Raw genomic sequence first — 19,505 nt, forward strand, 5'->3', positions numbered from 1 at the left:
TGTTGTCATTAAGGTGGGCAAAGGAAGAATTCCCTTGCCTGTAAAATGTGTGTGACACCAGGCTGCAAGCACTTTGCAGCCTTCAGACTCATTCTAATCAAGCAGAGAAGCCATCCAAAATCAACCAGAGAACATTCTCTGAAGGCAAATACAAAAAAATCCTGTGGCCAAGGAAAGTGAAACAGAGGGCACAAATGCAGAACGGGGAGTAACAGCTCAGGCAGCCATTCTGCCCAGCAGCACTTGGGGAGGCAGAGACCATGGGTTTTGTACAAAGAAGCTGCATGACCATGTCACACAGTAAGAAGCTCAGAGCTAGTTAGGGCTGTGCCTAAGGGAAAAGAGGGTCTTCATCTGCTGAGTGCCTGGGGCCTCAGCTGGCTTGAGGAGCTGCTCTGTGAAAAGGATGGAGGCATGGCATAGGGATGTAGAGGAAGTGCTAAGAGATGCTTTAGAGACCGTGTCTCATAGGGCAGGGTAGAAAGTGAGGAATTTCACCAGGGCAGTGATGAACGTTGGGGAAATTAAACCGGGATACAGTAGCAGTGGTTGGTGATGTAGAAGGGTGCTATGCCAAAAAGTTGTCAATCAGCTGCTGCTCCCCGCAGCGGACAGAGCTGGCTGACCTAGCTGCCAGCAGAGAGTGGCCGGCTGAACCCCCAGAAAGGTCTTCCCAGCCCTAAGGGAAGGAAGCACCCGGGAGCGGGGACTCCTCCGGCAGCTGTCCCGGCCAGGACCGCCAGAGAGCGACAGCCGCCAAGGGATGAGGGGCCAGGCTGCCCGCGCTGCCGGCCCGGCCCCGCTCACCCATGCAGGCCATGCGGGTCATGTCCAGCTGGAAGCCGTCGAAGCAATCGCAGGTGTAGCCCTCCCGGACGCGCACACAGCGCCCGTTCTCGCAGCCGTTGAGGATCCCGCACTCCTCAGCCTGCAGCCCCTCGAAGCCCTCGTAGAGGCCTGGAGGGTGGTAAGGTGGTGTTAGAGCAGGGTGACCCTCCACGTGTGGAGGGACATCAGGCACACGGTGAGATGATACTGGCAAGGCCAGCACTAACACAGCAGCCAGAAGCGCTGAGCTGGCAGCTCCCAACATCTGCCTGGGGTGGGAGCTGCCAGGCAGTGCCCACACAGGCTGGGTGGGAAACCACCTCTCTGTGTCTCCCAGTACTCACCCGTTTGGCTGGGCAGGTAGTGGGGTGGGGACCGCCCTGGGCCATAATGGAGAGGGGTGCCACGAAACTCGCTGTTGGGTTCCCTCCGAGGGAAACCACCATCTGGATTTCCATACTCAGACTCCAGGTAGTTGTAGTAGGGGCCCATATCTGGGCTGGCAAGGCCGTAGTGGGGGTCTTCCAAGCCTGGTCCATACTCATACCTAGGTCTTTCTCGGAGCTCGGCCCCTCTCTCACTGTCTTCACTGGCCCCATTACACAGGAAAGCAAAATCAGCTGCAAGTGGTGAGAGAAAAGGAAGGGTCAGTGCAGCCTGGCTCAAGAGAGGTAGGTCTAGTATGTCCTGAGTGTGCATCCACACCAGGCAAGCAGAGCCAGGCCTCTCTTCAATGGCCTCCAAAGCTGCAGCTCTGTAGCTCACTGATGAGACCCCATCTTCAAGAAAACCAGTTCCTGTCTGGAGCCAGCAAGGCCCTGAGCAGCAAAACCTCCAGTTCTCAGCATGCTCCCATCCCAGCCTGCTACCGCCTCACCTCTCCTAAGCTACGCAGGAGCAGTGGGATGCACAGAGCAACTCTCCCCTCAAACACCTTGGACTCCTTGCACCCATTTCAGGTACATCCTATCTATGGGTGCAACACAGATGTGGATAAACAGGGGGTTCACCCACTCCTTGGACTGGCTTTGGCAATGCAGGTAACAAAAGGAGCTCTTGCTGCAGCCGTATGTGGCTGACCCTGCAGGACATGACCAGTGGCACCCCAGCCCTCCCCCACCTCTGCTGGGGGATGCTTGCCTATGCCACCCCACTCACCGGAGGACCTGTGTGGGCAGAGCGCACAGTTCTGGCCCCAGGCTTCACCAAGCCGGCAGCAGCACTCAGTGTACGTGGTCTGCTCGCCATGCAGCAGGTCTTGGCAGATGTAGTCGGCAACGGTCTGCCAGCAGACATCCAGGTGGATTTCATACTCCTCCGAGGCATCTGCGAGTGACACAAGCAAAGGAGGCTATGAGAATCATGCAGAAGAGTGCCACCTCACCTTTCCTGAGAGGGACAACCATGTGCCCCAGCTCCTGCCCCCCCTGCCCTGGCTGTACATGTGAGGCTGCTGGCACACCTCAGTCTGACACAAAATCCTCCCCTGTGCTCTCTCCCAGAGGACTGACCCACAGGGTGGATGTCAGGGTGGAGGTGTGCTGTAGCAGAGGCGGGGGCTCACCTGCCCTGCTGGAGAGGTTCACACACCGGTTGCCGGTCGCATCCAGCACGAGAGGGAGACTGCAGAAGCAGTGGTAGGAGCCATCCGTGTTCAGACACTCGCCGTTGATACAGTACACTTCATTCTGACACTCGTCCTGGTCTGCCCACACACAAGGACAAAGCAACATTTCAGACTGATAGATGTGGGCAATGCAGCCCTTTCCCTGCCTAAACAGGGATCTTGGGGGTTCTTGCCACCTTCTCCCCTGTTCCCCAGCAGGTTCCCGTGAAGCTTGTCACCCAGATCTGGCCTTGTAGCATGGGCAGCAGGGAAAACTCTGGGTGCAGCAGCACAGCTGTCCCTCCATGTGCAGTGGGGTGCCCACTGCTCTTTGAGGCCGTCTTACCAACACACTCAAGCTTGCTGGAGTCATAGAAGTAGCCTGTACGGCAGAAGCACTTATAGCCTGGCACTGTATTCAAACACTGTCCATTGCGGCAGAACTCGGAGCCGAATATCTCACACTCGTCCATGTCTGAGAGAAGAATGGAGGGAACGAGAGAGCGTCTCAGTGAGCAGAGCCATGGGAGCAAGGTGGCCCAGGTGCTGTATCTGCAGAAAGCTGGCACAGCACCTTGGCCTGGATCACTGGCAGGGACCCAAGTGAGCCCCCACCTCTCCCACCGGCCCCATGCCTGGGAGCAGAGAGGGAAGCATCCACAGGCAGAGCAGGAGGAGGGATGACAGGGAGCAGGATACTTTCACAGGTAGGAAATTCATGTATGTTTCTGAAAGGTTGAGAACACAATCCCCTGGAGGTGATGTGCAAAAGACTGAGCCAGCTGGCCACTGGGAGATCTGATTAGTAACTGGAAGTGTTGTGTCTCACTAGACCCTATCCCTGGCTCAAAATGGGCATAGATTTGCACCAAGAAAGAACCACTGCTTTCAGTGAGGCAAGACTGGAAGAAGGAGCATTGCCAGCTTGGCGATACTGGCAATTTGGCATTTCTCTTGATGGAGGAAAGCAGCAGCAGGATGCTCACACCCCCCCACCACATCCCCCATTCATAACTCCAGAATATCCACAGATACTTCTGTGGATGTACCTCCAGGCAAGGCTTTGCACCACTCCCTCCCTCTTTCCCCCAGACTAAATGAGAGTACCTGTGAAAGAGACTTTTCCTGAGAGTGGATCTTCCTGGGGAATATAGCCTTTCCCAAGAGGGCAGATCTCTTGGTACTCCACTGGCCAGGAGGCAGATGCCAAGGGGAGATGGGAAGTAAAGAAAACAGCCTGTTAGTGCAACCAAGGTGGAGCTCGAAGGCAGAGCACTGGTCTTGCCTGGTGTGGTGCGGCCACAGTCCTACCTGTGCCTGGGATGGGGCAGGGGTAAGTCTCACAGTTGTCACCCCAGGCTGCCCCCACAGTACAGCAGCATTCCTCCTTGGTGATGTTCTTGGCCAGGACACTGTCACACAGGTGAACATCGCTGATGTGGTAGTAGCACTGCTTGCGCTCTGTGCCATCAGAGAGGTGGGCTGTGTGTGTCTCAGGGCCCTCTAGAAGACACCAGAGCAGAGATGGGATGGGGTCCTTGGCACCCCAGTGCAGCATCCCACACCTAGGAGGTCCCAGAGCACACCCATCACCAGCAGCTTGGCCTTCCCAGGTGCTCACTTTCAGGCTCCTCAGTTCCTCCCACATGAAAGCTTGCCTGTCCCTGCATGGGCTTGTACAGCTTTGTCTCATCCCAGCCAGGACTACCACACTCCTGCTATAGCTGATACTCATGCTTCTGTTCTGGCTGCCTACTCACCCAAGGCTGCTCGGGGCTGGCACTGCCCTGCCTCTGTATCGTATTCCTCATGGTCACTGGGGCAGAGGCACAGGAAGGATCCCTCCACATTCTCACAAAGTGCAGTCCCGCACACAGCGACCATCAGCTCGCACTCATTCACATCTGCAAAGGAAGGGGCAGTGGTGGGCAGCGGAAGCCCTCCCTCTGCATGGACACCCTTTGCAGCACGGGGTCACCCTTCAGCAGGGAGATGGAAGCTGCTAGGGACAAGCTCAGAGCTGTGCTCACACCATGGCTCAACACAAGTCTGGCAAGAACTTCCTGCCCTGCTTTCAATGGATTCAAGGAGCCTGAACTACAGCATGTAGCGAGTCACTGGGTCACAGAATCATCCAGGTCTGAAGGGATCACTGGAGGTCTCTAGTTCAATACCCTGTTCAAAGAAGGGTCAGTTATGAGATGCCACCAGGCTGCTCAGGGCTTTTTCTTCTTGGGCGTTTAAAACCTCCAAGGACAGCCACTGCGCAGCCATCTTGGGCATCTGTTTCATTGCCTGACTGTCTTAACGGTGAAAATGTTTTTTTTTAATAGTTCATGCTGCCCATTCTCCCTGGGCACCTATTTTTGCCTGGTGTTTTGCTCCATGAGCTGCCCAGTCCATGGCTGGGATTCTCCATGCACGGATGCAGTCCCCATCCATGCTCTGGCAGCATGTGTCACCAGCCTGGCTTCTGCCTATGCCTTTTCCTCACTGACTGGCGGGGTAATCGCAGGAGACTCACCAACGCAGTAGTGTCCAGAGGACGAGATCTCATAGCCACGGTCACAGAGGCAGCGGAAAGAGCCATCCGAGTTCTCACAGAAGCCATGGCTCCCACACAGCGTCTCATTGGCACACTCATCTATGTCTGCAGCAGAACAGAGAGCAGGGATTGCCCTAGACCCCACCTCTCCACGTGGACTCCCCCCACCCAGGCCCTTCTGCTCTGACCCCAAGACCTGGGGATGAGGCAAGCATTCCCTTGATGTGAGGGACTCCACTGCTGTGTGTGTGTCAAGAGAAGCTTCTTGCAACATCCAGTGCTGCAAAGGGTCCACGTGGATTGAGAGGCAGGAGCAGGGTGGGAATGGGAAATGAATGGCAACTGTGGGAGGTGGGTGGCAGGGGCAACTGAGGGTAGCACAGGTTCCTGCAGAGGAGTAAAGGGACACAGAGCCTATAGGTTCACATCAGGAGGAGATACAAGGGTGCAACTGAAACGTGTGGGGCAGGTGCAGACAGATCAGCAGACCTAGGATGATACCTTTATGCCCTGTTCTTGACCTGGTCCTTCTCATGTTTCAGTTGCACCCTTGACCCCTTCCTCCCTGCTTAGTGAAACCTTATGGCCTCTGTGTCCCTTATACTCCTCTGCAGGGTTTACAGCCCTGCTGGCTGCATCCTGCTCCCCTCTTACTTCTGCATGGGGGAGATTTTCCCAGGAGCAGTTGGAGCAGCTGTGTGCCCACAGCCTGCTGCTCCTAAGGCCAGGAGCAGCTCCACATGCTAAAATCCTGGCTCAGGCCAGAGCCCAGTATCTGGCAACAGCTCCTCCTTGCTGCAGCCTTCTACCCGAGCTGTGGAGGGAGCCTTGGAAACTGCAGAATCCCCTTTGCTCTTTCCTCTTTGCTGGAGCCTAAACTCCAAACCCAGACTCAGCCTAGCACAGAGTGGTACCAGCAGCTTTTCCTCTCACCCAGCCTTGCCAGGCAGGTGACTGGCACAGACAGAAGCCCCAGCAAGCACAGCTTACAGTGATCTGTGGTCCAGCCCCAAGCCTGGAATGGCTGTAACCTGCCCAGGACTCTCCCAGAGCGGAAAGCAGCACAAGGCAGTGTCTGTTCCAGATGCCAGGAAGAGAGAAGTCTAGACACAAGCAGGCAGCTCAGCCAAGAAAACAAACTCAGCATTATCTGCCTCTCCACCAGCCACACATTTCCTCCTCCTCCTCCTCCTTCTCCCCCATGCCCCTGGCAGAGATGTTCCACAGCCACCCTGTCCCTGCCAGGAAGAGGGACAGGGACACTCGGGGCTGTACTCACCAATGCAGTCACCCAAGGGGGTCCAGTGGAAGCCAGGCTGGCAGCCCATGATACAGCGGTAGGAGCCCAAGCTGTTCTGGCACCGCCACGTGCCACAGATGGCATCCCCATATTCTTTACACTCATCCACATCTGCAGGGAGGAGGGAAAGGGGATGAGGATTGTCACATGGAGACTCTGCTTGCTTACTGCAGCACCCAGGTCAAGTTCAGTCCCTCTTACAAGATACCAGCAACTTTGGGTGCTGGGAACAGAACCACCCTCCCCCATGCACTCTCTGCATCCACCACCCCCCATCCCAGGGGCCTGATCTCCCCAAATGAGCTCTCACCCACGCAGTCATCAGTCTCCTGGGAGTGTTTGAACCCATTTTCACACAGACACCTGTAGGAGCCTTCTGTGTTCAGGCACTGGCCTTGTGAGCACCGGGACTTGTCTGCGCATTCATCCACATCTGCAGAACCAGGCCAGAAGTGTCAACCTGGATCTTGCAGCCAGAAAGAGAGCAAAGGACAGGGCCTGAGGTGTGTCCCTGCCATCCTGCAGCTCACCTTGGCAGTTGACACCACCAGCCACGTTCGAGAAGCCAGGAGCACAAATGCAGAAGTAGGATCCATGACTGTTGAGACACTTGCCACTGGGGCTACAGATCTCACTGTTCAGGCACTCATTCACATCTGCAGAGGGAGCAGAGTCAGGACCATGCACCCAGCACTGGGACACATCCTTCACCAAAGCCACATGGATTCCCTCTCCCCAGTCTCTAACAGGCAGCTCTCGCAGGGCACCTGGACCCTGTTTTTTTCGCCATGGAGACAGAGATCTTCCCTGTTCATGGTGATCCTGCATTTGGCTACAACCTTACAGATGTGCCATGCATATTGGCATCACCTGCCTTGCCCCTCGCATCCTCCCTGACAAGAAAGAAGGAGGATCCATAGGGAGGCTCAGAGGGCTGAAGGGATGGGGTTTGTACCTGTGCACATGGTGCCATTGATGAGCTCGAAACCAGCCTGGCAGTGGCACTCGTAGGAGCCTGGGGTGTTCCTGCACTCTCCCCCCAGGCACTGAACAGCAGGGTCCTCACACTCATCCATATCTGCCAGAAAGGACACAGCACAGAGTGAGACCCCAGCCCTTGCCACTGCTAGAGAATATCCCCGCCCAGAGAAGCCATCACCCAGCTTGCTGCCCTGCAAGGTGGGTTTGAGCTGCTCTCCCACATCATCCTGTCGCAGTAATATGATGGCAGATACTCCCTGTTACAGGGATGTGAGGATTCAGCCCAGACCCTTCACTTCCCTCCATTATAGGGACCAGGATAAACAGGATCCAAGCATCAAGTCAGTGGTGCCCAGAGACAGGACCAGAGGAAATGCGCACAAACTGAAACACAGGATGTCCCATTTGAACATGAGGGAACACATTTTTACTGTGGAGGTTACTGAATACTCGCACAGGTTGCCCAAGGTAGTCATGGAGTCTCCCTCCCTGGAGATAGTCAAAAGCCATCTGGACATGGTCCTAAGCAACCAGCTCTAGGTGGTGCTGCTTGAGCAGGTACCTTTCAACCTCAGCCATTCTGTGACTCTGTAAGCACAGGGATACTGTTAACCTTTCTGTCCATTTCCAGCAGAGCTCTGCACTGGGTACCACAACCACCAAGAGGCCAGTGCAGAGCTACAGCTCTTGACAAACCCTCTCTTCAGCCAACTGCACAAGAGCAAACACCAGGAAAGTAACCCAGCACTAGCCATACCTTCTGCAGCTCTGCTTTCCTACCTGCCAGACTTGCAAACAACGTCCTTCTCCTGGCAAAGCTGGACAGGGGCCTACATCAGCTCTTATTCAGCTGCAGAGCTCCACACAAACCCTCTCCCACCCAACTCCTCCAGGCCTTGGCCAGAGTCTGCTGGCAGTATTGAGGATTTTGCTCACAGCAGAGGACAGAGGGGTACCTTCCCTCTGACAGAGGCTGCCAGATGCCAGCAGTCTGCCACTGCCTGCAGGCCCATGAGGTTGGGGGCACTGAGGGATGCTGCTAACCAGAAGGATAGGCTGGTGTGCAGGCAGCCAGGTCCTGCCCTCCTCTCCTGCCAAGAGCTAAAGCCCTGAGACTAACAGCTCCCACGGGCAGGGCAGGGACCTTCTCTTCCTCTTTGCAGGGCACTAATCATGCCACAACTATAAATGAGCATCACTCCCTGCCACCTCAGGGGAGGGTTCTGAGCTCTTCAATCTCAAAGGGTTGCAAGTAGCAATGTTCTTGAATCCTTCTGGAGATGAACCATAACCTAGTTTATTTATCACAAAACTACCATGAAACCCTTATCATTTTTCAAATATGAAACCCAGATTCACTGACAAGGACACCAGCCAGGGCAGGAAAGAACATGCCATCCTGTCATCCGTGTTTGGGTCAGTGTGACCCAGACAGTATCGAACCTTGATAAGGTGTCCTTGTGACACAGCTGGGGCAAGGTGGCTGAGAAGGGGCTCACGTGGAGTCTTGGGAAAGGGGGAGGGCAGATGGAAGGGATCAAATGATGGTCCTTCCATTGCACAAAAAATCACATGGAAAATAAACTAATTTCACACTGGCATTCCTAGACACCAAAACAGAGGAAAATACAGAGAGGAAAGCCTCTCTCTCCTCCTCTATTGGAGGCCCCTATGCAGGGGAATCTTCCAAGAGTAGTATCTTCTGTTTGCCAGCTATGTGCAGGCTGCAGAGCTCTGCACTGCTCCAGAGGAGAAATTCACAGCACATGGCTAATCTTTAAACAAGTGCCTTCGCCCTCTCCCTTCCCTTACACCAAACAGGAAGCCTGCATCAAGCCATCTCAAGCCCAGGATGTCCCCTGGGGGGGGGGGGGGGGGTGGGAAGTTTCCTTGCCTGTGAAAGGCAGTCGGGCTGTAAGGCTGGGACAGAGAGCTCTCATGTCTCAGCAATGTAAGCAGCACAGATCGATGCCGGCATTAACTTTCTGCCACACATACATGGCACAGCAGAGCCCTTGCTAAGCTTTCCTCTTTAACCCAAGTTACATTAGGGGTTGAGAAAAATGATGAAACCTGGGTGCCCACAGTCTATCCACTGTCTGTGGCCTCAAGGTTTCTCCCTCTGTTGAGGACCTACATTTGGGGCATGTGCTCCCAGGCACACAGTTCTGAACTGAACCACACACAACTCCTCTCTGCTCATGCTTCCAGGCCTCCCATGCTCTGGCCTGTGTCAGCATTCCCAGGTCATCATTAGTCCAGGGTTCTCATCAGTAGGTCCTTCTGCCCCATTTCTTTCCTGTGTGAGGAAGATCACCTTTCACCTTCCGGTTGCTCCAGGCAACCATCACCACCCCCCCCCCCCTTTCTGCTGATCAGAGAGTTAAAGAGCTGAGGATCCTGAGGCTAAAGTCCCCAGGCGCCACCAACAACCCAGCTATGGCAATGTCTCTTTCCTCCAGCACCCATTCCTCTGTCCCTGGGAAAGGGATACCTTCACATGTGCTGCCATCTCTGGAGACGGTGTAGCCAGCATCACAAGCCACGCAGGAGTAGGAGCCCTCAGTGTTGAGGCAGAGTCCAGAGGGACAGGCAGCCTGGGATGTGCACTCATCGATGTCTGCATAGGCACATGAGGGAGAGCGGGATGAGTGGGAAGCATGTGGAGTAACCGTGTCTGGTAGCAGATGTGTTGAGAGAACAAGCCAATAGGGTGGCTAGGACCCTGGCAGAGCCCTCAGGAAGAGCCTAAGAAAACCTGTGGACTGGGTGCGTGACTCTTCAGAGTGTCTGGACCCACGGCACCCTGGTACCTTGGCAGCTCTTCTTGTCAGATGCCACCTCGTAACCCCGGTAGCAGGAACAGTGGAAGGAGCCATCCAGGTTGACACACCGTCCGTGAGCACAAGTCCCCTCCACAAGGCACTCGTCCACATCTGCGTGACACAACAGAGGGCAACGTGGCACAGGAGGGTGCTCAGGGCTATCCCTACCACCCAAGCCACAAGGGTGCTGTGTCCCAGCCATGCAGGCTGGCTGCCCACAGGGAAAGGGTGATGCTTGTGCCCCTGCTCACTCTGAGGCTTGCAGAGAGCACTGCCATGGGGTGCTGCCCAGAGACAGCCCGAGCTCCTCACCAATACATCTCCCATTCCTGGCCCAGTAGCCATCCCCACAGCTGACACACTTGTAGGATCCCAGCGTGTTGACACACTTCCCGCTGCGGCAAGGGCTGGGATCCACACACTCATTGACATCTGCCAAGAAATACACTCCTTTCAGGCTCCCAAAGGCAAACAGTGCAGCCTTCTCCATGGTGCTCCATCCAGCTGAATCCTCAGTCTCCTTCTGGAGGACAGTGATGCTCAAGAGGAGGCGAGACACATTTCCCAGGGCTCGGGTAACATTTCTTGTAGTCCCACTTATCAGTCAGGATCCTACACCCACACCTAAGGGCTGACATAATCCAGAGCAAAACTCACTGCTGCAGGACGTTGCCAAGACCAGAAATGTGCATGGGCAGAGAGGGGGATCAGAGAACATCTGTGCAGGGCTGTTTCATCAGGGACTTTCATTAACTATGACTGTGATGCAGCCTCCAATTCAGGAAATCCTTAAGTCAAGTGCTTTGTGGAGGCCGTGCAGGGGGAGCACCATTCTGGGCATGCCCTGTTTCCCGTACTGCCTCCTAAAATAGTCTCCCACTCTGTGTTGATGAGCTACTGAGAAAGGGGAATCTTCAATCAGGCACATTGTTGAATGATCAAGCCCAGGTCATGCCATTTGAGTGGGATCCTGTGGGGCCAGGTGGCCTGAGGCAGCATGCTCTCCCTGCAGTCTGCTTGCCAGCACAAAGGTCTGGTCACACAGAATCCAGGTGGCATGAAAATGGACGGGCATCTCCTCCCAGAATGGAAAGCTGTCATGGGCTGGTTGTGGGGGGATCTCCCTGGGGAGATGGGAGAGAATCTTGGGAGAACTACCCCTCTGTGCCCAGGAAAGCCTGTCCCTTCTAAAGCAGAGGAGAGGACAGGCAGCCCTCAGGGAGGGCACAGGGCTGACAAACATGAAGGGGTCCTTCTTCCCTTACAGGAGAAGAAACAGGATCGATGTGGAAAGAAGGTGTTCAGCCCTGCACAGGGTGGGTTGACGGGGCAGGGGAACAGGCAGCAGCAAGCTTCACCTTCACACTGTCCTCTGTGTCCCATGGCAAAGCCCGCCTTGCACTCGCAGCGGTAGGAGCCAGGGGTGTTGACGCACTGCTGTCCTCGGCAGATAGAGGGCTGCTCACATTCATCTCGATCTGGCAACAGGCAGGGAGACAGTCCTGAAGTCTTCCCGCTCCAGAGTTGGGAAGGCTGGATGCAGGAGAGGTGCTGCTCCACCTGCAGCAGGCTTTGCCCTGGGGACCCATGCCAGGGCTCTCCTCCATCCCTCATCGGTCCTAGCATCCCCTTGAAGCAACGATCAGCACTGGCATCACAGGCTCCTGCCCAGATCATCATGGGCAAGGTCCTGTCCTTGAGTGAGCAGGAGAGAGCGATCCCCATGGATCAGGCTGCCCAAGGGCAGGCCTGCAGGAAGGGAGGTTGTGCAGGTGTGCACGTGTGTGCATGTGTATGTGCACACGTATGAGAGAGGGTAACAGCAGAAGACTGGGGACATCCTGGGGAGGTGGCAGCCCTGTGCCAAGCAGACACCACTTACCCTCACAGCTCTGCTTGCCCTCCGAGACAACCCGGGTGTACCCAGAGTAGCAGAAGCACAAATATGATCCCACACTGTTGATGCAGTGACCTTTTCCAGCACAAGGATCTTTCAGGCATTCATCTTCATCTGTACCCAAGGATGTGCAAGTATGGAAGACACACTCACCACCTGCAGCCCCCTGCCAGCCCCCTGCCAGCCCTCTGCCAGCTCTGCTGTGCAGCCAGGAGCTCAGCAGGGCTGCAAGGAAACCTTCTCACTGGAGCCTGAAGGAGTGAGTGGTCCATAAAGGCCCAGCAGGCAGAGGAGGTGCCAACCTACCAATGCAGTGGTGGCGGCTGGAGTCCAGCATGTAGCCGGGGTGGCACAAGCATCTGTATCCTTCTGGGGAGAGCACACAAGCACCGGCTCCACAGGACAGAGGTGAAGAGGCACAGCTGCCAGCCTCTGGGAGGAGAGAGCATGGGGTTGGTGGCAGCATGAGAAGGGTGCATGGATTCTAGTGTCTGCATTCTGTCCCAGACAGCCTCTGGGGAGGCTGTTTCTTAACATCTTGGAGAGTGATGCTGAGCCTGCTCCTCTCTACAGCTTCAGGCAGCCTGCACTGAAAGGGCTGCAGGGATGACATGGCAGACCCTGCCACCTCATTTGGGCTGAGCTAATCTGGGATGCCCATCTCCCCTGCATTGCTTACTTGCACCCTGGCCCCACAAGAGGGTGGTGAGGAAGCCTGCCAGCCCCATGCCTTAGAGGAGAGCTGGCAGCTGAGCCTGTAGGGGGTTGGTTCTGGGGTGACAGCAGGGCTCCCCGCCTCTGCCCTGCAGGTGGCAAAGGTGGGGCAGTGAGGCACCACACACCCCTTGTCACTGAGCTGGATCGGGGGATGTGTGCGTGTGTGTGGACATCCCAACCCCAAACAAAAGTCTACTGAGGAAGATGCATTCCTCAGCAAGGTGCCTCTGCCAGGCCTGCTCCCCAAGGTGCTCCAGCCCCCGGCGGAGGGCAGGGGCCACACTCCCAGACACTTAAGCAACTCTGGAACAACGGCATCCTTGTTTCCAGCACAGTAAACAAGCCGCCCTGGGAGCCACATGCCTCCCCTCGCGCTCCCCCTTCCCGATGAGTCAGCTTGCACTGCTGGGGAACAGGGCCAAAGCCACCGGAACGAGCGCGTGATCCCCTCGCTCCGCAGCCACTGCTGCACTGGACAAACGAGCTGCAGGCGGGGAAGGGCACAGAAAACCAAACACTTTGCTCCTGTACAGGAGTGCACTCGTGCCTCCACACAGCCGGCCAGCTTTCCCTGGCTGGTGGCAGCCATGACCGGGTTGGGACATCACCTCAGGGCAGCAGGGCAGGAGCTTTTCTTTGGGAAGTCAAGGGGGGCATATGGGAAGAGAAGCAGGCTGGGCAAAGGGGAGAAACCCAGGGCAGAGCTTAGGGCATAATTCCCCCCAAAAGAGAGAGAAAGAAAGACCCTGAGAGCAGTGGATACACACCTGAGCCCTGTCCTGGCATCTGTGTTGGAGGAGCAGCAGCATCCCAGGTGGTGGTGGGGCCAGGCTGGGGAGGACCATGCCAGGACTCTTCTTCATCTGCTGAGGAAGAAGTAGAGAGGTGAGGTCCAGATTTCAATCCCAGAGAGAGGTGCCTGCCCAAGGCCTACCTGTGCTGGGTGTCCCTGCAACCACTGCCCCAACACAGCACATGTGAAGGGGCCACAGGGTGGCTGCAGCAACCTCATTATCTAGTTATTTAACACAGCTTCCTTCACATCTCTGGAGATCCACCATCTCCACACACCTCTACAGCCACACATCAGCCACCCCAGTGTGCTGGGGGTCCTCCATGCCATCTGCAGCCAGCCCAGCCAGCAGCCTGTCCTGCCCAGTGCTGGGGTCTGTTGTGTAGAAGAGGCAGCTCCCAGCCTCTGCTCTCCTCCCTCCTCACTGCCCTGTGCTCCTCCCCATGAGCACCCTGCCCTCCTGCCAGCTGAGCACTCACCTCTGCGCAGGGCAGGCTCTGCAATGGCAACAGCAACACCCTGAGGGACAAAACCATAGGATTGTAGCTGGGGTGCAGCATCCCTGAGACATTTTCCCACCCACCTCCTAGATCCTCTTGCTCCCCAAGACAATGTCCTGGGAGGAGAAGCTGCCAAAGCCACTCTGTCCTGAGTGCGCTGGCCTGAGCAAAATACAGCTCATGGCCGTGCCCGGGGGCTACCCACCGAGGGGCCATACCAGCAAGCCACGCAGGTGAGATCCAAGGCGCTGATACCAGGCAGGTATCCCTGCAAGGTGGCACGGTAAATACCGCCACTGTCACCGGTGGATCTGGAGGGTTGAGGACAGCCGCTACTCCTCCTGCTGCCCATCAGCCAGCAGGGAGGGAGCACCTGCACCTCAGCCAGCTCCAGCATCCGCCAGGGCTGCTACCTCTGCCCAGCGAACACCAGCTGGAGTCAACATTCACCATGAACTAGTGCAGCAAAGGTCTCAGCTCCAGCTGTTTGAGCTAGTGGCCTCTTAGGAAGGGCTGAGTGGGCACATGGCCTTCAGCCACTACAACTCAGCCAGGGTGTCACGGTTTGCAGTTTGTATGATGTTGCCTCTAGCAGCAGCTACTTGCTCTTTTTAGTGCCTTCTCTTACCAAATTTCACACCTCACTTATTTATATGATATCCCCCTTCCTGCCCATCTAGCTGCCATGGTTGTAGCAAACCTTTCTCACCTGTGCAGCAGAAGAAACTTCACCTGGAAAGTGAAACAGTGCACAGTGAGTACAGACAAAGCAAGCAGGCATCCTTCCCAAACCCCAGCTGCCCCACCTCTAAGGCACTGCTGCTCAGTCCCTAGCACTCCTCCAACAACAAATGAGCTTGTTCCCAAAGCCAACACAGTCAGACCCCTCTCTGGGCACTGCACAGACCTCAGGACAGAAGCCCAAGGACTGCAGTGCCAGGGCTGCCACATGGACCTGGGCTCCCAGTGGAGGCAGCCTGGCTAGCCACCACCAACTGCAAAGACGCGGTTGCAGGAGCCTGAAACACTCGACCTCCTCTCCAAAGGCTTGAAGAATTGATATCTCATGCCCCAGGAACTCTAGTAGGGCTGAAGAGCACCTTGTATATTCATACATATGTAGAAGGCCTTTAAAAGCTGCCAGTCCATCCACGGGGGCATGCAGGACCTGGGAATTTGCCCACCCTTGCTAGGGGCCCAGATGGAGCAGCTTTAAGGAATAAATCCCATACTACCCTCTCCTGCCGAGATCCCAGGGTGGGGGAATGACTCCAGGATGCTCCCACGCAGGCTGTCCCGCAGTTGCTGTCTCCTTGCTACCCAGTCCAATGTCCAGTTGCTGCTCTCCCCTTGCTCTTCCAAGCTGAGGGGGAGCTCTTCTGCCTCAGCCTTCCTCATGGACAGACGGATATCAGAGCTGGAGTAGGTGTAGCCATGTCCTGCTGGGCAAATCTCCTTGAAGGCTTCTGTAAGGGAAAGTCACATCCAAGCTTTAGAGGGCAGAGGTTAGGAAGAGGCTGGTGCAGGGATCATCTGGCTTACCACACCCAGGCATGATGGTGGGGCAAGTGGAAGAAAGGAGCTGAGGATGCACAGGCATGTATGCGAATGCAGGTACCAGTTTCTCCCATCCTATTATTTTCTGGAGACTTCTAAGGGTTAAATCCTTATGGAAACACATCTGGGCTGCAGTGGATGGATGCTTTTTGCAGAATGAATCTGCTCATAGGGCAGGGTGGGTTTCCAGCAGGCACAGGGTGGTGCTCCCAGACACCGAAAACTAAATCCCTCCCTGTGTCAGTGTTGCTAGGAAGATATCATGCCACAGAAAGGCCTAAGCTGAGCAAAGGAGCAAATAAAAATGAGTCCCTGGTACCTCAGCACTGAGCACTTTGCACATCACTCAAGATGCTCTGCACAAACCACCTGATGATTTTTTCCAGTCCTGAGGGTTTCAGTGCTTTCTCCTCCACCCAATCCCATGCTGAGGTATGCCAAACTCATCCTCACCTGGCTTTCATCCCAGCAGATGTACAAGGGACAAAATAGTTGTCAAGTAAAGCCAGGCACAGATGTGGCTGTGCTCTTCCTATGGTAGAGAGTGGTTTCCCATCAGGGGATTCCCTATCTTCCCAGTATTACCCAGGCCTGCTTCCTGGGCTGTTGTACCCATCTCACAGGCCAGCATCTGCACCGCTCAGCTCTGGGTCCTGCAGCCATCTGAGCGGCAGCAAGTTCAGGCAAGCCCAAACCCCGCTCTAACCAAAGAGGCAAAGCCAAGGTAGGAACACTCACCTGAGCCAGGCACAGGGCATTCCTCACAGTTCTTCCCCCAGCCCTTGCCAACACGGCTGCAGCAGCAGATCTGCTGGGTGATGCGGTGGGACAGGGGGAAGGAGCACACGCCACCAGATGCTGAACGGTAACACAGCCCCTGCTCCATCGACACAGCTTTGTCCGCTGAAACACAATGGCAGGCTGAGTGAAAAGGTCAAGCTCTGTGCTCCCCAGACAAAGTGGGGGACACTCAGTCTCTCCCCATCAGGCCTTTCTTTGCCCGTGCCTCCCAGCCTGTTCCAAGGGATGTCTCGTCCGAGGGGCTCTCCCAGACTCTTCCAGACTCAAGCCATCAGGCAATTGTCCCACCAGTGCCACACCCAAGCAAATCCAGCTCCTGTGGGAGCAATCTCAGCCCAGGAGGCTGTGTCTTCTGCTACCACACTGCAGGCATGTCCCCTCCAGGCTCTGTAGGGGCCATTCTTTTCCATATCCATGGAGAACAATGCATGAAGGGGACCCATCTTGCACACAAGCAGGATAGTATAACTGAGATGCACTTGCAAGAGATGTGAACGCAGGCTGCAGCCTCCACTCAGCCATAGGCTCCTGCTTGGGTCCCATCCCAAACCAAGGGGTTCCCTGGAGCACTTACAGATGCAATGGCTACGGGATGGGTCCAGCATGGTGCCAGGCTTGCAGGTGCAGCGGAAGCTGCCACGGGTGTTCACACACTCGGCATTTTTGCAAAGGCCCTGCATCAAGCACTCATTGATATCTGTGGACAGACAAGAGATGCGAGATGTGGTGAGATGTGAGAAAGCTAGGGGTGAACTGCACCCCATACCCTGTGCCTCCTATTCAGGTGCCATAGACCGAAGGGGTCTCAGCCAGGTTGGTGTCTGGGAGAGCCTCTGCACCAAGAAGCATGGTGGGGACCTCTGTGGCAACAGCAGTCCCACATGTGCAGCAGAGAGCTCGCTCACTGCAGTTGCGGGGGTAGCTCATGAATGACTGCTCTGCTTTGTAGTCCTTGTGGAACATAGATGTGGTCCCTACAGTCAGCCACTCTGGCTGTCCTTCCACCTGATCCCTGGTCCTGCTCACATGGAGTCATCATTTGCAGAGGACCCTTGCTGAGAAGCTCAGTGCCAGCACAGAGGGAGGGCAGTGACTGATCCCCTCCAGAGACACAGGGGTGGTGGGCCAGGCTGTGGCTCTGTGCTGTAGTGTCTTCTTCTAGGAAGAGGTTGAGCAAGCAGGACATTGCTAAGCTCAAGCCTTGCCTCAAGGTCTGGTGCTGCCCCTGACTCAGCAGGCATCAGAGCCAGCCTTTGGGTAGGGAGCTGGGCTTATCTCAGGGAAACACCACCAGGCTCACTCATCAGGCTTGCAATAAAACCTTTCCTACAGCACCATGTAGGAATGAATGAGCTAAGATGGGCAAGACAAGGATTGGCAAAAGATGCATAAGGGGCAGCTAAGTGCAGCTTTCATGGTGGAGAGTGAGGAGGAAGTCCTCCTCATGGACTGAAGTAGCTTTATATCCCCACTAAAGAGCTTGGCCCAGAAAAGCCAGTGTGCTATTGAAAGGTTCTGTATCAGGAGGCACTAGAAGTGCATGAAGAGCTGGATGGGAACATGGAGCAGCAGGAGTGGGATGAACCTCAGCACTACCCTGGAAGAAATCACAGGAACTTATGCTACAAGCTAAGAGATGAAAGAAGGCAGCGAGAGGAACGTGGGTACACTTGCTGCTCATAGGGCACCTGTGAGCTGCCAAGACCAAGAAATGTCAATGTTATGTTAGGCAACACCACACCAAACACTTTCCAAAGACAATGGCAGTCCCAATGCCAGTGTACAAGGTACTGGTGAAACCTCAGGTGTCCTGAGAGCACCGAGTTGCGTTCTAGAGACTGTCTCAAGGTATAAGAAAGGGGTGCAGAGGTGGGCTGCTGGAACATTCAGAAGAATGGAGATAGTGGAAGAGCCTGCCCAATGACATGTAGGCCCTGGAATGTCTTTCCCAGCACTACCTTATTTCTCAGAGCTGAAGCTTTACTGCTTGGTGGAAGTGAAGGTGTCACAAAGCCACCTATGACAGCTGGAATTCAGACGCAGTGACCTGAGAGATCCTACCCAGTCTTGCGCTCTTAAACCCTGCTGTTCACCCACAAACCCTGCCTGTCCCACAAACGGTAGAGACACATAGGGGCCATCAAGACCAGGCCATGATTTTCAGCCAATTGGAACTACCAATGCCACAGTGATGTGCAGCAAGCCTGGGAGCAGTGGGATTTGGCTAAGCAATTTAATGGCTTCCTACTCTATACCAAGCACAGGACAGAGTTCATGAGAACAACCGATGGCCAGACCCCAAATGTACTGGGAACCCCACTCAGAGAAGAGGCTTGTCTCTCCAGAGGAGCCTCAGGGCTCATCCCTGTCACTCCCTGCCATGGTCAGAACACCGTTTCATTCCAACACATCAACTGGACAAGTGTTTGGCCTCCACATAAGCAAAGGGATTGAAGGCATTAGAGCAATGAAAGCACAAAACAAACAGCACCAAGGGCTAGGTTTTATGAGCTTAACTTAAAATTGAGCCACGTACATCTCAGCCTTAGTCCAACCCCATCTATTCCATTGGCAGCAGAGGACTCACACAGTGGAAATCCCCACAGGGAACAGGAGCAGGCAGGTGTGCTCAGGGCCATGCACTCCTACCTCCTGCAGCATGCCAGGGATGGCTAGCCCACAAGAAGAGGCCTCAGGGACCACAAACCAAGATCCATGTTCTGTCTCAGCTGCTTCTTCCCACCCCACACAAGCCTGCTGGTGCTTCAAAGAAAGAGCCAGGCTGGGACAGGCCTGTGTTGGAAAGGTGCAGGCTGGTTCCTGGTGCTCGGTGAGCAGAAAGGACCTGTCAGCAGCAGACACCAAGTATATACAGACACTGCGGTGCTGGTGTGTGTCCTGTGCAGTGACTGCTTGCACACCTCCCTACCACTGAGCCTCCAAGACAGTCTTTGCCTCAAATCTAGCAAGCACATTACCCCTTCTAGTGCCATCCTTCTTGCTGGGCCCAGCAGCACTGGGAGATTCCCTGACTGAGTCTGCCAGCACTCCTCTCAACTCAGACTCACTGCAGCCTTGTTCCTGCTCAATGGGATGCAGCTGAGGAAAGGAAAGGAGATCTGGCAGAAATGAGCCGTTTGTTTCTTTGCTGGAAG

The 19,505-nt window shown here is 55.4% G+C and overlaps 1 protein-coding gene across 3 annotated transcripts in view; it reads right to left on the reverse strand.

Moving 5' to 3' along the window:
- LTBP2 (latent transforming growth factor beta binding protein 2) overlaps positions 1-19,505 on the reverse strand; it is a 72,324-nt gene that overhangs the window by 3,340 nt on the left and 49,479 nt on the right. Inside the window, exons 10-34 of one of the 3 annotated variants that reach the window (XM_061463589.1) lie at positions 16,925-17,047; positions 16,288-16,452; positions 15,228-15,458; positions 14,702-14,724; positions 13,972-14,011; positions 13,467-13,562; positions 12,289-12,414; positions 11,968-12,096; positions 11,444-11,563; positions 10,398-10,517; positions 10,074-10,196; positions 9,755-9,880; positions 7,235-7,357; positions 6,810-6,935; positions 6,590-6,712; positions 6,259-6,390; positions 4,959-5,084; positions 4,195-4,338; positions 3,746-3,937; positions 3,542-3,622; positions 2,781-2,909; positions 2,393-2,533; positions 1,987-2,154; positions 1,173-1,448; positions 808-957 (exon numbers count right to left, since the gene is read on the reverse strand). In XM_061463589.1, the coding sequence (XP_061319573.1) occupies positions 808-957; positions 1,173-1,448; positions 1,987-2,154; positions 2,393-2,533; positions 2,781-2,909; positions 3,542-3,622; positions 3,746-3,937; positions 4,195-4,338; positions 4,959-5,084; positions 6,259-6,390; positions 6,590-6,712; positions 6,810-6,935; positions 7,235-7,357; positions 9,755-9,880; positions 10,074-10,196; positions 10,398-10,517; positions 11,444-11,563; positions 11,968-12,096; positions 12,289-12,414; positions 13,467-13,562; positions 13,972-14,011; positions 14,702-14,724; positions 15,228-15,458; positions 16,288-16,452; positions 16,925-17,047 (3,333 nt within the window). Of the gene's footprint in view, positions 1-807; positions 958-1,172; positions 1,449-1,986; positions 2,155-2,392; positions 2,534-2,780; positions 2,910-3,541; positions 3,623-3,745; positions 3,938-4,194; positions 4,339-4,958; positions 5,085-6,258; positions 6,391-6,589; positions 6,713-6,809; positions 6,936-7,234; positions 7,358-9,754; positions 9,881-10,073; positions 10,197-10,397; positions 10,518-11,443; positions 11,564-11,967; positions 12,097-12,288; positions 12,415-13,466; positions 13,566-13,971; positions 14,012-14,701; positions 14,725-15,227; positions 15,459-16,287; positions 16,453-16,924; positions 17,048-19,505 lie in introns of all 3 variants that reach the window. The other 2 variants (XM_061463587.1, XM_061463590.1) reach the window with 2 other exon arrangements.

Source organism: Pezoporus flaviventris, unplaced genomic scaffold, assembly GCF_033815535.1.
Source record: "Pezoporus flaviventris isolate CSIRO_AGI_PZ_B2104156 unplaced genomic scaffold, CSIRO_AGI_Pfla_v1 ptg000036l, whole genome shotgun sequence".
Classification (NCBI taxonomy): Eukaryota; Metazoa; Chordata; class Aves; order Psittaciformes; family Psittacidae; genus Pezoporus; species Pezoporus flaviventris.